The 12986-nt window shown below is 41.3% G+C and overlaps 1 protein-coding gene across 1 annotated transcript; it reads left to right on the top strand.

Annotated features, from left to right (window-relative positions):
• Positions 1-3648: 3648 nt before the first annotated feature.
• Positions 3649-12278, top strand: npas4l (neuronal PAS domain protein 4 like). The gene is made up of 8 exons (XM_022664399.2): positions 3649-4970; positions 6346-6491; positions 6604-6700; positions 7481-7709; positions 8599-8708; positions 8818-8953; positions 9828-10963; positions 11633-12278. Exons 1-8 carry the CDS (start codon positions 4793-4795, stop codon positions 11659-11661), a joined length of 2061 nt encoding a protein of 686 aa, XP_022520120.2. The 5' UTR covers positions 3649-4792; the 3' UTR covers positions 11662-12278.
• The last annotated feature ends 708 nt before the right edge of the window (positions 12279-12986 follow it).

Raw genomic sequence — 12986 nt, forward strand, 5'->3', positions numbered from 1 at the left:
TGATGGGGCAGTTTACCAGACTAGGCTTAGTCCTTGATTGGGAAACTGCCGACCTGTATACCATTAATGGAGAACTCCAGTGTGAAATGGACTTGGGTTGTAGTGAGTACAAGCTTTTGTCAAATAGCCCACTACATTTATCCCCAGCATTCTGAAGTGCAGCCCTTTTAGCCGATGCTCCCAACTGGCTTTCAAAGCTAGTAATAGGGGCATTTCTTTGCATTTGCCAATGCAAAGAAATGACTATTTTTACACCATTAACAAGCTCTAAATAGCTCCACACTTCATTGGTAGAATTCTGAGGGTCCTGACGTTTAAAACGAGGCACAAGAACTTTGAAAGTGCACAGGTAGCTTATCAAAAACAGTTTATACGCACAGTACCTTCAGGTATTTCTCTGGGCACCACTATCGTGAAATTAAGTCACAATAAGTCGACTGACGACTGCGTGTAAAAACAGTGTTTTTAATAAAGCTTTTTTAAAAGTTCTTAGTGTCTCGATTTAAATCTCAGGGCCCTCAGAAATCTACAAATGAAGTATGGAGCTACTTTAAGCTTGTTAATGAGGTAAATTTTGTGATTTCTGAATGGAGGTGGGTTATTCAACAAAAGTTTGTACTCATTATCATGTATCATGTATATCACTTTAGTTCAGTTCACACTGGATTTCTCCTTTAAGGTCTAGATTGAAACTAATCCCAGAGCAGGGGAGGAGGATTCAGAGCTCTTCACACCCCATACAGACTGTAGAAGGGAGAATACAGGAGGGGGTGTGGCTAAAAAGGAAAACATAAATGAAGGCAGGCAAGAATGAACGATCAAATGCAGTTCATCCCATTGTAATGTGCACCTAGAAGGCACCACAACCCAAGTCACATCCCAGCACTCGACCATCACATGCTGGCAAGAAGCAGCAGACAATTGCTCACAGCGTACTCTCAACCGGAAACAACCGTCCACCTGGAAGACTGTATTAAATCTTTCTTTAATTGATAGACAAAATGTTTCTGTAGACTTCTAAGTTCATTAAACATCAATTAAGATTAACAGCCCCATCCCAGAAGAAGCCATGCAAGTTTAAGCCATGACACTACCTCCACTACCAAGAGCAGATCCTTTCTTTCTCCAACTTCTAGCCTTTCCATCACATTTATGTAAGCATTTATCTTTGTCTCTTCAGTCCATAATCAGTCCACAGGCTTTTCTTTATACTTATTGGAAAATTCCACAGTGGTCTTCCTATTCTTATTGCTAACTAGTGGTTTACATCTTCTTTGGAAGCCTCTGTACTTTTGTTCATGAAGTGTTCTGCAAAAAGTAGATTGATACCTTCACTTGTTGTTTTTGGGTCCTTTCTTTACAGAACTCACAACATTTCTGCCATTAACTGCTGTGGTTTCCCTTGGTCTAGCTGTTCGACATTGTTATTTAGTACACCAGCGACGACTTTCTTCTTCAGCATATTCCAAACAGTTGTTCTGACTATGGACAATATTTGAGCAATGGCTCTGATCGATTTTGCATCTTCTCTCACCTTTAGGGTTGTTTGTTTTTTTACCCATAGACAGCTCTCTGAATTTCCTGTTGGTTACTCCTCTCAGTATAAATGCACAGTCTGCACAGATAAAACCCAAATCTGAAACTGAGCGTAGGCATTCAGCGCTGTTTATTGTTTGAATAATTAATGTATCAGGACACACCTGGGCAGAACTTTTACTCACATGAAAAATGGGTGGGTTCAGACAGAAGGTACTAAATCTTCTGAGCTGTGTATCAGATCCAGATGCAAATATCTGGAAATAAAAGCTGGAATGTTGATCTTTTGACTCATATTCATCTTTTAATGTCAAACCCAAATGGTTTTAGTCTACAGTAAAAATGAAAGGATTGACCTTGACATTCCAATACTTTTGAAGGGGACTGTATGTCAATCCATATATGGGTATACATTCATACACACATTCACAGATATACACCAGGACAATTTAGAGCAGGGGTCAGCAATAGGCGGCCCGTGGGGTTGTTTGAAATATAATGAACCTTAGTGGAAAAAAAAAACAGAATAAAATGCTTCTCTGGCCAGCGTTTGTTTATATCCTTCCCCTGTCTCTGTGTATTGGATGGCAACCCTGACGACCCTGTCGATTCTGTGTGAGGACTGGTGTCTTTATTTATTATTTTTTTTCTTTCTTCTAGGGTTTACCTGCTTTGAGATCAACTCTTCTGCAATTGGGTTCAACAACCCTCTGGGCTGGAGAGCTACTAGTCTGTATCACTTCATTCATTTTCCAAAACAGATTTATTTATTTAAATTTAATTAGTTAAACTTAATTGCCAACCCCTGATCTAGAGTATCCAATTTACCTAATCTGCTTGTTTTTGGAACGTGGCATGGCACACACTCCCCCTTGAGCCTGCCACTGCGTGTGTATTTTCTCTCTCTCCCCCTTTCTCTCTCACTCTCTAAAATGCTGCAAGTGTGTGACTCTCTGGTGGGTTGGGGTGGGGTGGGGTTGGGTAGGTTGTGTGGTGTGGAGTTAGCAGAGAAGCCCCTGTAAGTGTGTTTGTGTTTACAGTAGCTTATCAGTGATCAGTGATGTCCACACATCTCTGATACAGTTCACCCTTCTCGTATCACACTGTTAACCACACACACACACACCAACACACACACACACACACACACACACACTTTTAGACCCCATGCTTGATTTTAAATAGTTGTATTGTGCTGTACAGTGTGGGCTCTCATTCTGGTTTAATGTTTAATTCAGAATAGACACCCCTCACCCTGCAAACATACTTGAGTTATAGCAATCTTAATGTTAGTAAAGCCATAATGTTAGTGTTAATATCTGTTTGTGTATTTGGGTGATTCTCTGAATAGGGTGGCCAGCTCTACTTTAAAGCTTTTCAATATATACGGAAACCATAAAATCTATTTTAAGGCCCTCATTTAATAGATCTATCTGTCTTAATAATGTGTTGACTAGTAGTCGACAGCAGAACATATTTGCATGTCCTCACAGAGCATCAGACAGAAATAGTAATTAATTCCAATTCGTTTCTGCTAATGTAACCATATGTTCCTTTATTTTAACAAAATATTTACAGTATCAAAAGTTTCCACACCTTCTCAGTCACCTTCTCATTTTCTACGCTGTAGATTAGAAAACAATTAGAAAACAATTAAGGGACACATATTGAATTACACAGTAAACAGTGAAAAAAATGTTTGCCCTCCACATTAATCCCCTGATCTAAACCTGATGAACTGAGATGGTGATTTGAGGTGATTTAATTGGGATGAGCTGGAGCTTCACAGCATGAAGGAAAAGCAGCAACTATTGTTCAGCACCTCCAGGAACTCCTTCAAGATGCTGAGAAAACTATTCCAGGTGACTCTCCCTCATGAAGACGCTGAGATTAAAATACCAAGAGCCTGCAGATCTGTCCTCAAAGATAAATGTGCTACTTAGAAGAATATATATATATATATATATATATATATATATATATATATATATATATATGTATAAAACATATTCTGATTTGTTTAACACTTTTTCATCTTTACAAAATAATTCTGCATGTGTTCCTGTATAGCTTTATTATAGTCTTCAATATTAAATTTATAATGTAAAAAAAATCATAAAAAGAAAGAACATATAATGAAAGACTGAATTTGACAGGTTAATAGGGCCTTACTCTGTTGAAGGATCGTCCTTCAAGCCAGTTATTTTAACCCTGTTATTTGATAGTTTTTTTGTATTAAGTGTGTGTGCGTATGTGTGCGTGTGTGTGTGTGTGTGTCTGTTTCAGGACAGCTGCTAGGATGTTGCAGACAAGTGTTGTGTGCCCCCCGGTGGTCAGCTGCAGAGTTACTGCTAAACACACTCTCACATATTAAAACCAAGATTTAATCTCTACACTCCAGATAATTCTCGACAAATGTCTCCTCTATCACACCACCTTAAAATAAATCTGTCTATGCTGCTATTTAAGGTGGATTGAATATTTACAAAATAACAAGCTGTCCAGTTCCTATGCTAAAAAATGCAGAATGGTCTAAATTGACTCACAGAAGTAAATTGACCACAAAAGTAATGAGGGACATCTAGAACACCGAGTTTTAAGGCCATATTGAGCTACTGGTTTAAGGAAGAATGGTGTGTATTTAGACTGACAGACAAATGTAACCAATGCATCTGTTAAGGTGGACTGTAAAACCCACAGCTGCGGAAATAAGAGGACAAGCAGGAGCTGGATGTGTTGGCCTCTATTTTTTGGATAATATGGTGTAGAATGTAGAAAAATGATCCTAGAGAAGAAGAAGCAGCACAACCCAATCAAATAAAACTCAGCACAGACAATCAGAAGATACTTATCATTAATAAGTAAAATAGAGCAGATGGGATGTTGGATTAGGGGTTAAATTCTTGTTGTTCATCACATATCAGGGATTTCTGCTCTTTAAGGAGAGAGAGTAACAGTTCATACTCACACACACTCATTCTTTCACTTACTTCCCTCCAACCCCCCCTCCTGTCTCTCTATCTTTCTCTCTCTCCCCCTCCCTCCCTCTCTCCCACTCAACTCTCTCTCTCTCTCTCTCTCTCTCTCTTGCCCGCCCACTCCCTCAGGCAGTATAAAGAGGGTGTCCCTCTCTCTGGAGGCTCAGACAGACCCTCAGCTCACAGTGCTGCTGACCTCTCTGCTAGCTTTCACTCAGGACAGTGTGTGTGTGAGTGTGTGTGTGTGTGTTGAGGACACACACGCCGATTCAGTGCTCATGGTGTCCTGCAGGTCCACTAAAGGGGCGTCCAAAGCCCGGCGAGACCACATCAACGCAGAGATCCGGAAGATGCGGGAGCTGCTGCCCATCCCGGCCGAGGAGCAGGAGCGCCTGTCCTACCTCCACACCATGTCCATCATCTGCACCTTCATCAGGAAGACCATCCTCCTCTCAGGTCAGGGTTTATTCTTACTCATCACTGTATAGAGATACACTGTCTGTTCAGAAGTATCTGGACACTCTTTTGCTGAGTGGGTAGTGTAATCTGCAGTAGAACAGGATGGTTTGGAGGTCTTTGATCTCAGTGTTGAGCATAGACTAGAGCACTCAGCACTAAACTGTGGAGCATTGGAGATCCATCCTCTACCTTTGGGTTAAGTTAGGGAGTTGGGATATGTAGGGATGTTGGGGATCTATTGAAGATGAGTTGGTGATTAGTTGGAGGTGACATGGATCTAAGTTGAGGATGATTTGATGAGTTGAAGATTAGATGGGGAGTTGGAGATGAGTTGGGCATGAATTGGGGATAAGTTGTGGACTAGTTAGGGAGTCTGGGATGAGTTGGGAATGAGTTGGGGATGAGCTGAGGAGTTGGGAATAAGTTGGGAAAAGGATCAGAATCAAGATGAGTTGGGCATGAATTGGGGATTAGTTAGGGAGTTTGGGAAATATGGAGATGAGTTAAGAATGACAGGTATATCATTTAGGGAGTTGGAGATAAGATGGGAATCAGTTAGAGACGAGTTGGGCATGAATTAGAGTTAGGAATAAGTTGGAAACTTGGAGACAAGTTGGGGATGAGTTGGAGATGAGATGGAAATCACTAGGAGATGAGTTGGGCATGAATTGTGGATAGTTGGAGACTAGTTAGGGAGTCTGGGATGAGTTGGGAATGAATTGGGGATAAATTGTGGATTAGTTAAATCTGGGATGAGTTGAGGAGTTGGGAATGGGTTGGAAACTTAGAGATTAGTTAGCAATGATATGGATATAAGTTAGAGAGTTGGGGATGATTTGATGAGTTGGAGATACGTTGAAAATCAGTAAGAGATCTGTTGGGCATGAATTGTGGATAAGTTGGGAATTAGTTAGTGAGTTGGGGATGAGTTGGTGATGAGTTGAGGAGTTGGAGATGAGTTGGGGTGGTGATCATCCAACATCTTGTCTTTACCAGCTCTTTTCACTGAATGCGATCAAATCCTCACAGCAATGCTCCAAAATCTAGTAGTAAGCATTTCCTAGACAGTGGGTTGTAGTGTCAGAACTAAGTATCCAACATCCATACCTCACTTCAGTGATGCTCTCACTCACTTGAGTTGAGGCTGAGTGCAATCAAATGCTTCTAAAAGCAATGTTCCAACATGAAGCATTGTAAACACTGTTTTTTGGTGGTGTTTGCAAACTGCCTGTACTGTAAAGGCTGTCTTTCATTGTGGACGTCTGTTGTTTGAATACTGTAGATTGTAAAATATATGAAACGTTTAATATTTGACTAGATGGAGTGTGTGTTCTTTATTAATGTGTGTATGTATATGTTCCTGTATATACAGGTGATGGAGGGAGAGGTGATGAAGCCCCCCTGCCGCTGTATGAAGATTGGCTGCAGGCTCTGCCGGGCTTCATCATGGCCGTGGATAAAGAAGGGAAGCTTGTCTACGTGTCTGAAAACGTGTCCCAGTATCTGGGCTTCTCCATGGTGAGCAGATCCTCCTCTTTACTCTAATCCAGGAGACCATTATTCTGCTTTAGAGTGTCATCAGAGTGTCATCAGAGTGCAGAGTGTGAGTGTCTGTGTGTCTCTTCCTCAGGTGGACGTCCTGCAGAGCGACTCTCTGTATGAGTTGATGGATGCAGATGATGTCGACTCTGTGAAGTACAGTTTGGAGGAAGAGAGCGGGGCTGCAGGTGAGCAATGCCCACAACAACAAACACACACAAATAAATAAAAAAATATATGATATGCTATATTATCATCCTTGATAAAGGTTAAGAGCTCTTTTTAATTGGCAGTTCATTGGGGTTTTCTTTGCCACCATTAATTATAAAGGAGTAGGTCTGTCTTGGTAACTATATTTGCTTGGATGATATATTTTCTGAGAAATTATTGTGATAAACAATATTATTGTCCAATAAACATAAACAAAAAACATAAAGAACAATATTGAGGTAATATAATAATATGATCTAATTATTGTGACAGGCCTATAAAAGAGTATGTCATACAGCATTACCACTGGCCTTTTTTCTTTAATTGAAATTTTATAATAAATATGAATGCTTGTCACATTTTTCCATCTAAAATAAACATTGTTAATCATCTTACTGATACCTAAGCACCATAGTGTCATTTATAATCCCACCCTTAAGAAGTGTACACTTTTATACACAAATTTTCAATCAATTTGTCTTACACTAGAGGGCACATTTATCGTAATCTATTACAAGAAAAGGCAACCTAGAGGGCACTAGAGGTCTTTTTACCCATGTGAAGGACAGTTAATAGTGCTCTTTGTCTTGTTTTTGACACTTTAGTGGACATTTAAGTGACATTTCTTTCAAATATTGGGGCATAAGGGGAAGCATTTGCCCCCCCAGCCACCCTCTTAGCCCACCAGTGACAAACACATGTGTTAAATATCCTTTAGTCACAGTTGTAGCTAAACCTCTTTCTCTTCTCTCCCTCAGAGCGGAGCTTCGTGTGCAGGATGAACACCTCTAAGGCCTTCAGGCTGCAGTATGGGGGAAGCTGCCCCCTACTGGTGCAGGGTTGGTTCCAGGACCCTCAGCACTGCCTGTTTGTGGCACTGTGCTCGCCCACGGTGGACAGACTGACGGACAGCGAGCGGCTGAGCTTCAGAGCTCACTTTCAGAGCGTCCACAGAGCCGACATGAGCTACACTCACACTGACCACAGGTATCAGCCACCTTCTGCTCTGCTTTACTTACTTTACACTGAAAAAACATTTTTTTATCATGGTCTGTGCTGGTCAGTTTTTGTCTGTGCTGGTCAATGTTAGTCTGTGCTGGTCAATGTTGGTCTGTGCTGATCAGTGTTGGTCTGTGCTGGTCAACGTTGGTCTGTGCTGATCAGTGTTGGTCTGTGCTGGTCAACGTTGGTCTGTAATGTTTAATGTTGGTCTGTGCTGGTCAATATTGGTCTGTGCTGGTCAATATTGGTCAGTGCTGGTCAATGTTGGTCAATGTTGGTCTGTGCTTGTCAATATCTGTCAGTGCTTGTCAATGTTGGCCTGTGCTGTTCAATGTTGGTCAGTGCTGGTCAATATTGGTCTGTGTTGGTCAATGTTGGTCTGTGCTTGTCAATATCTGTCAGTGCTTGTCAATGTTGGCCTGTGCTGGTCAATGTTGGTCTGTGCTAGTCAATGTTGGCCTGTGCTGGTCAATATCTGTCAGTGCTTGTCAATGTTGGTCTGTGCTGGTCAATGTTGGCCTGTGCTGGTCAATATTTGCCTGTGCTGGTCAATGTTGGCCTGTGCTGGTCAATATTGTTTTGTGCTTGTCAGTGTTGGGAAGTGCTGGACAGTGTTGGTCAGTGCTGGTCAATATTGGTCTGTGGTGGTTAATGTTGGCCTGTGCTTGTCAATGTTGGCCTGTGCTGGTCAATGTTGGTCTGTGCTGGTCAATGTTAGTCTGTGCTGTTCAGTTGTGGTCTGTGTTGGTCAGTGCTGGTCAAAATTGGTCTGTGCTTGTCAATGTTGGCCTGTGCTGGTCAGTTTTGGTCTGTGCTGGTCAATGTCAGTCTGTGAGCTGAAACAGTGTTTAATCTCCTGTCTTTTGTGTTTTAGTGTCGCCCTATTTCTGGGTTACGAAGCGGAGGAGCTGATTGGCCGATCCTGGTACAGCATGCTCCACCCAGATGACCTTTCGCTGAGTGCCAGCGCTCACACACATCTGAGTAAGTAACACCTGAACTCTAAATTGCACACAGCTTTAATGATCTGTAGACAGAATAAATGTGATGAAACTGTAAGTGTGACATGTGTGTGTGTGTGTGTGTGTTACAGTACAGCAGAGCGGAGATGCAGAGGTAGAGTTGGTGTTTAGGGTTCAGACTAAAGGTCATTCGTGGGTCTGGCTTTACACCTGCGCCTCGAAATCCCTGCAGAAACAGGAGATCACCTGCACAAACTACATCATCAGGTAAATGATCACTTAAAAAACACAGTCAGAACCACTTTTAGTTCAGTGAATACAGATCCATAGTCCTAAAAACATCCAGCATAATAGCACAGCCTTAATCCAAGCTATGAAATGACAGTACTTTCTAGAAGAACGCTGGAGTAATTAGATAATAACCTAAAATCTGATTACTTGGAAACACACACACTGATTTACGTAGAGAGTTAAAATTCAATGTATTATTAATAATGATGAAAACAATGAGGTTGTGGTCACTAAGTAACACCATAGTTAAAGATGATACAGTAGTTATTGCATGACATGCAAAATGTTATTATGTGATATTATGTCATTTATCATAGCGGAGGAAGTTGGGGGATTGTAATTGTATTCACAATGTTCATTATTTTCAATATCGCCCAGGCCTAGGTTACATATTTTATTATATAACACTGCCAAAAAATCTAGACAAAACATATTTAAGTTGAGACATATTTGCTTATATTAAGCAACAAAATCTACCAATAAGATAAGCTAATTTTTCTTAGCAAGATTTAAAAAAAAATGTTAAAATCTCAATATAAGTATAGTAAGACTTTTATCAAGGGAAAATCACTTATTTCTGGCTTAACTTTAAACACAACATTTAAAATACCTTGGCAAGTGACCTTTTTATGCTTATTTTTAGTTTAAATTGCTTACAAAATAAAGTGAAAATTCTTAGTAAGTAAGACTGGTTAAGATCATTATGTCATCCCTGAAATAATAAAAAAAATCTTCCACTTACTAAGTGCTTAGTAAGACAAAAATTCTTATCACAGAAGAAATTAAGTGATATTGCTCTGAAATTAGCAAATGTTTTGATAATAACTCACTTTTCTTATTGACTTTGCAGCAAACCAGAGGCGGAGTACATCAGGCAGAAGCTGTGCAGCCGATCATCCTCTCCGCTGCCTCTGTCTACCCCCATTTCCCAGATGCCCTGGGGTCCCGGCCCCTACACCTCACCAAAACGGCAAGCGGAGAACAGTGAACAGAGGGCGGCGCCGAGGAAGAAGACCAGACGGCTTTCGGAGAGCCCAGTGTCATCTTACTGTGTGACGACCAGTACCAGTACTAATGGCCACAGCAGAGACGTGTCTGCGGACCAGGCCTTGTTTTCCACCCCGCCCTACAGCCCCGCCTCCTCCCTGTCGGACGACTGCAGCTTGGACGCATCACAGGACATGATGTACAGTCTCACCAAGACCACAGCGTCTCCTTCATCCTCCTATTCTCCTTCCACCTCCTCCTCTTCTACGCTTTCCTTTCAACTGCAGCCATTTCTGCAAAGCTCTTTCAGGGTGGAGCCTTGCCCTCTTACTCCACCCCCTTACTCTTACCCAGATGCCCAAGCTCCAGCTAGTTTGTCCCCAAACTACCAGCCTGTGGAGGACTGTGGAGGCTCTACGGACAGCGTTCTCCACTTTGAGGACTTTGGCCTCCTCTCAGAGCTAAATTCAAGTGAGGGTGAGGTTTTCCAAACCCCTGAGGATTCCGGGTCCATCTCCCCGGCTGAGCTTTTAACCATCGACCCCTCGCCAATCTCCAACAGCTCCACCCTGTCCCCTCAGGAACAGGCTGAGATCAGCGTCCTGGCCCACCAGATTTCCACACTGGCCAGCAGCTTCGACCTGTACCGTACAAAAAGCAGCGCCCCCTGCTGGCCCTCTACCAGCACCCAGACCGCTGAGCCGCTTCTGGATGAAGACGTCATCGACTGCATCCTGAAGGACTGGGATGGGCCAACGCTGAGGAAAGAATCTGGCAGCGGGTGGGGGCAACTTCCCAGGACCACCATGGAGCAGGGATCTGCGATGCAGGGATCCGCAGTGCAGGGCCTCTCTCTGGATGCTCTGGTGGACTTCATCCCCTCAGAACTTCCCGCAGAAGACCCCCATCCCTGGCCCTGTGTTTTTAGGCAGGACTGCCATGAAGACGATATTGAGTTGCATCAACTCGGCCTTTACCTACCAAGCAACTTCCAGCAAGGTAAGAAGCTCCACCTCCCAGCTCCACCTCTTTAAAAAATTACTGCATTTTAATTGGAATAAGAAGCTGCGTTTTGACTGTAATCTCACGATACAATTTTATCATGGTACAAAATTCTCTACAATACTGAGTTTTATAGAATTTCACAACCAATATACTTTACCCATATAGGTTTACCCTATTTATTTGACCATGTGGAGAAATAAAGCAGTAACTTTAGAAAGTCAAATTTGAGCCAAGTGTCCAGGAGTTTAGAACACCTATGTTTTATTATAAAAACCCATATTTGGTTCCACGTAGCGATAATGGTGTGGTGCAGTGGATAACACCACCACCTGCCAGTGAGCTACCATGTGGGAGAATGGGGTTCAATTCCTGGTCTGGGTAAATATGATGTGCTACACCAATAAAAGTTCTTGAGCAAGACTTCTAACACTTTCCTACTTTTGTAATTGGAATTACCTTATAAGTCGCTTTGAACAAGAGCATCAGCTAAATACCATAAAGGATAAAATAAAAATGAAATTATATGTCGCAATATCAATATTTTGTCCCACCCCTAATCCTGACCCAGCCTTACTTAGTTATATACAGCCCAGCTCATATTTAGAAACTTTTCAGCAGCAGTTCTGATGAATAACCTCGTTTTTCTCTTTTTGATCATTACAGATGGGTTTGCTGATGAATCCATGTACTGAATGAAGTCCCAGACTTCCAGTACTCCCCCAGTATGGCATATTGTCATGGCAGCTATCGAGGCTTCGTCCCTGGATTCACGTTCACAAGACTCTGAAGGACTTTTTTTTTTCTCTGCAGTGTTAAACGGAACAGGGTTGTTTTCATACTGTTCACACAGTCACAATCTAAACCCTTTTATTGGTTTAATGTCTCGAGTTTTCTGCACTGCCCCCTGGTGGACGGGGCTCCCTGTGCTCCTGTTCACTGTGTGTTGATTACGGTACGCTGATCTGTCAGTGCATTCACTACAGCTGTGTTTTAAACATAAGCACTTTGGTACGCCTGTGAACACTAATGAAGTCTCTGTGGAGCAGAAGCTACATTACTACATGCAGCTGATGCAGGAGGTTCAGCTGAAACTGCACCAGCATGCTCGCTTTAATGGCAAGAGAGCTGATCGATCGGATCAGGAATTTTAAAGTAATTATAAAACTGGTATCACTGAAATCATCCCAAAGACTGCTTTGTCATATTTATGTTTTTTTTTTGCTTACTGTAATTAAATAACCTGTTTACACTGATTTCTCCTTTTGTAAATATTACAATGTGAGTTGAGTTGAGTTCTAACACTGAAGAAACACTTATTATAAATATTTCTACATTTTATTTTTATACAATTAATAAAGTTTAAACTATACAAACGTGCTTGTGAACTTGTGCTGATTTCTTCATTCTAAAAGAGTTGCTTTCATGACTTCAACACGTCTGGTATATAAAAATATACTCTTTTTCCTGTGATTTTTTCAGTGATTCCTAAAGTCATGCATTCTATTATACTCAGAGCTGGGCTATAGTTAGTAGAAACCCAATAAAGTTTTAGTAAACATAAAAATCTCTGCTACCAAATACACAGCTCTGTCTAAATCTCTCTGCATGTAATATTTTTATAGCTCTAGGAGAACTGTGTGATTCATATCATTAAAGAGTCTGTTCCTAAAAAACGAGGAGTAGAAAACAGTTCAGAATAGGGATGGGCGATATGGTCCTAAAATAATATCACGATATTTCATGTTTTTTTTTTTGCTATATCAATACTTTGGCAATATGACAAAACACTGAATTACAAAAATGATTTCAAGATTAAAGTTCTGGAAAATGAGACCACTTAAAAATGATGAGTTTCTTTTTCATTTTACCAAATTAAAAACCTCTGGAATATAATCAAGAGGAAGATGGATAACCACAAGCCATCAAACCAAGCTGAACTGCTTGTATTTTTACACCTGGAGTGGCATAAAGTTATCCAAAAGCAGTGTGTAAGACTGGTGGAGGAGAACATTTTTTA

Source organism: Astyanax mexicanus, chromosome 7, assembly GCF_023375975.1.
Source record: "Astyanax mexicanus isolate ESR-SI-001 chromosome 7, AstMex3_surface, whole genome shotgun sequence".
NCBI classification, from domain to species: domain Eukaryota; kingdom Metazoa; phylum Chordata; class Actinopteri; order Characiformes; family Acestrorhamphidae; genus Astyanax; species Astyanax mexicanus.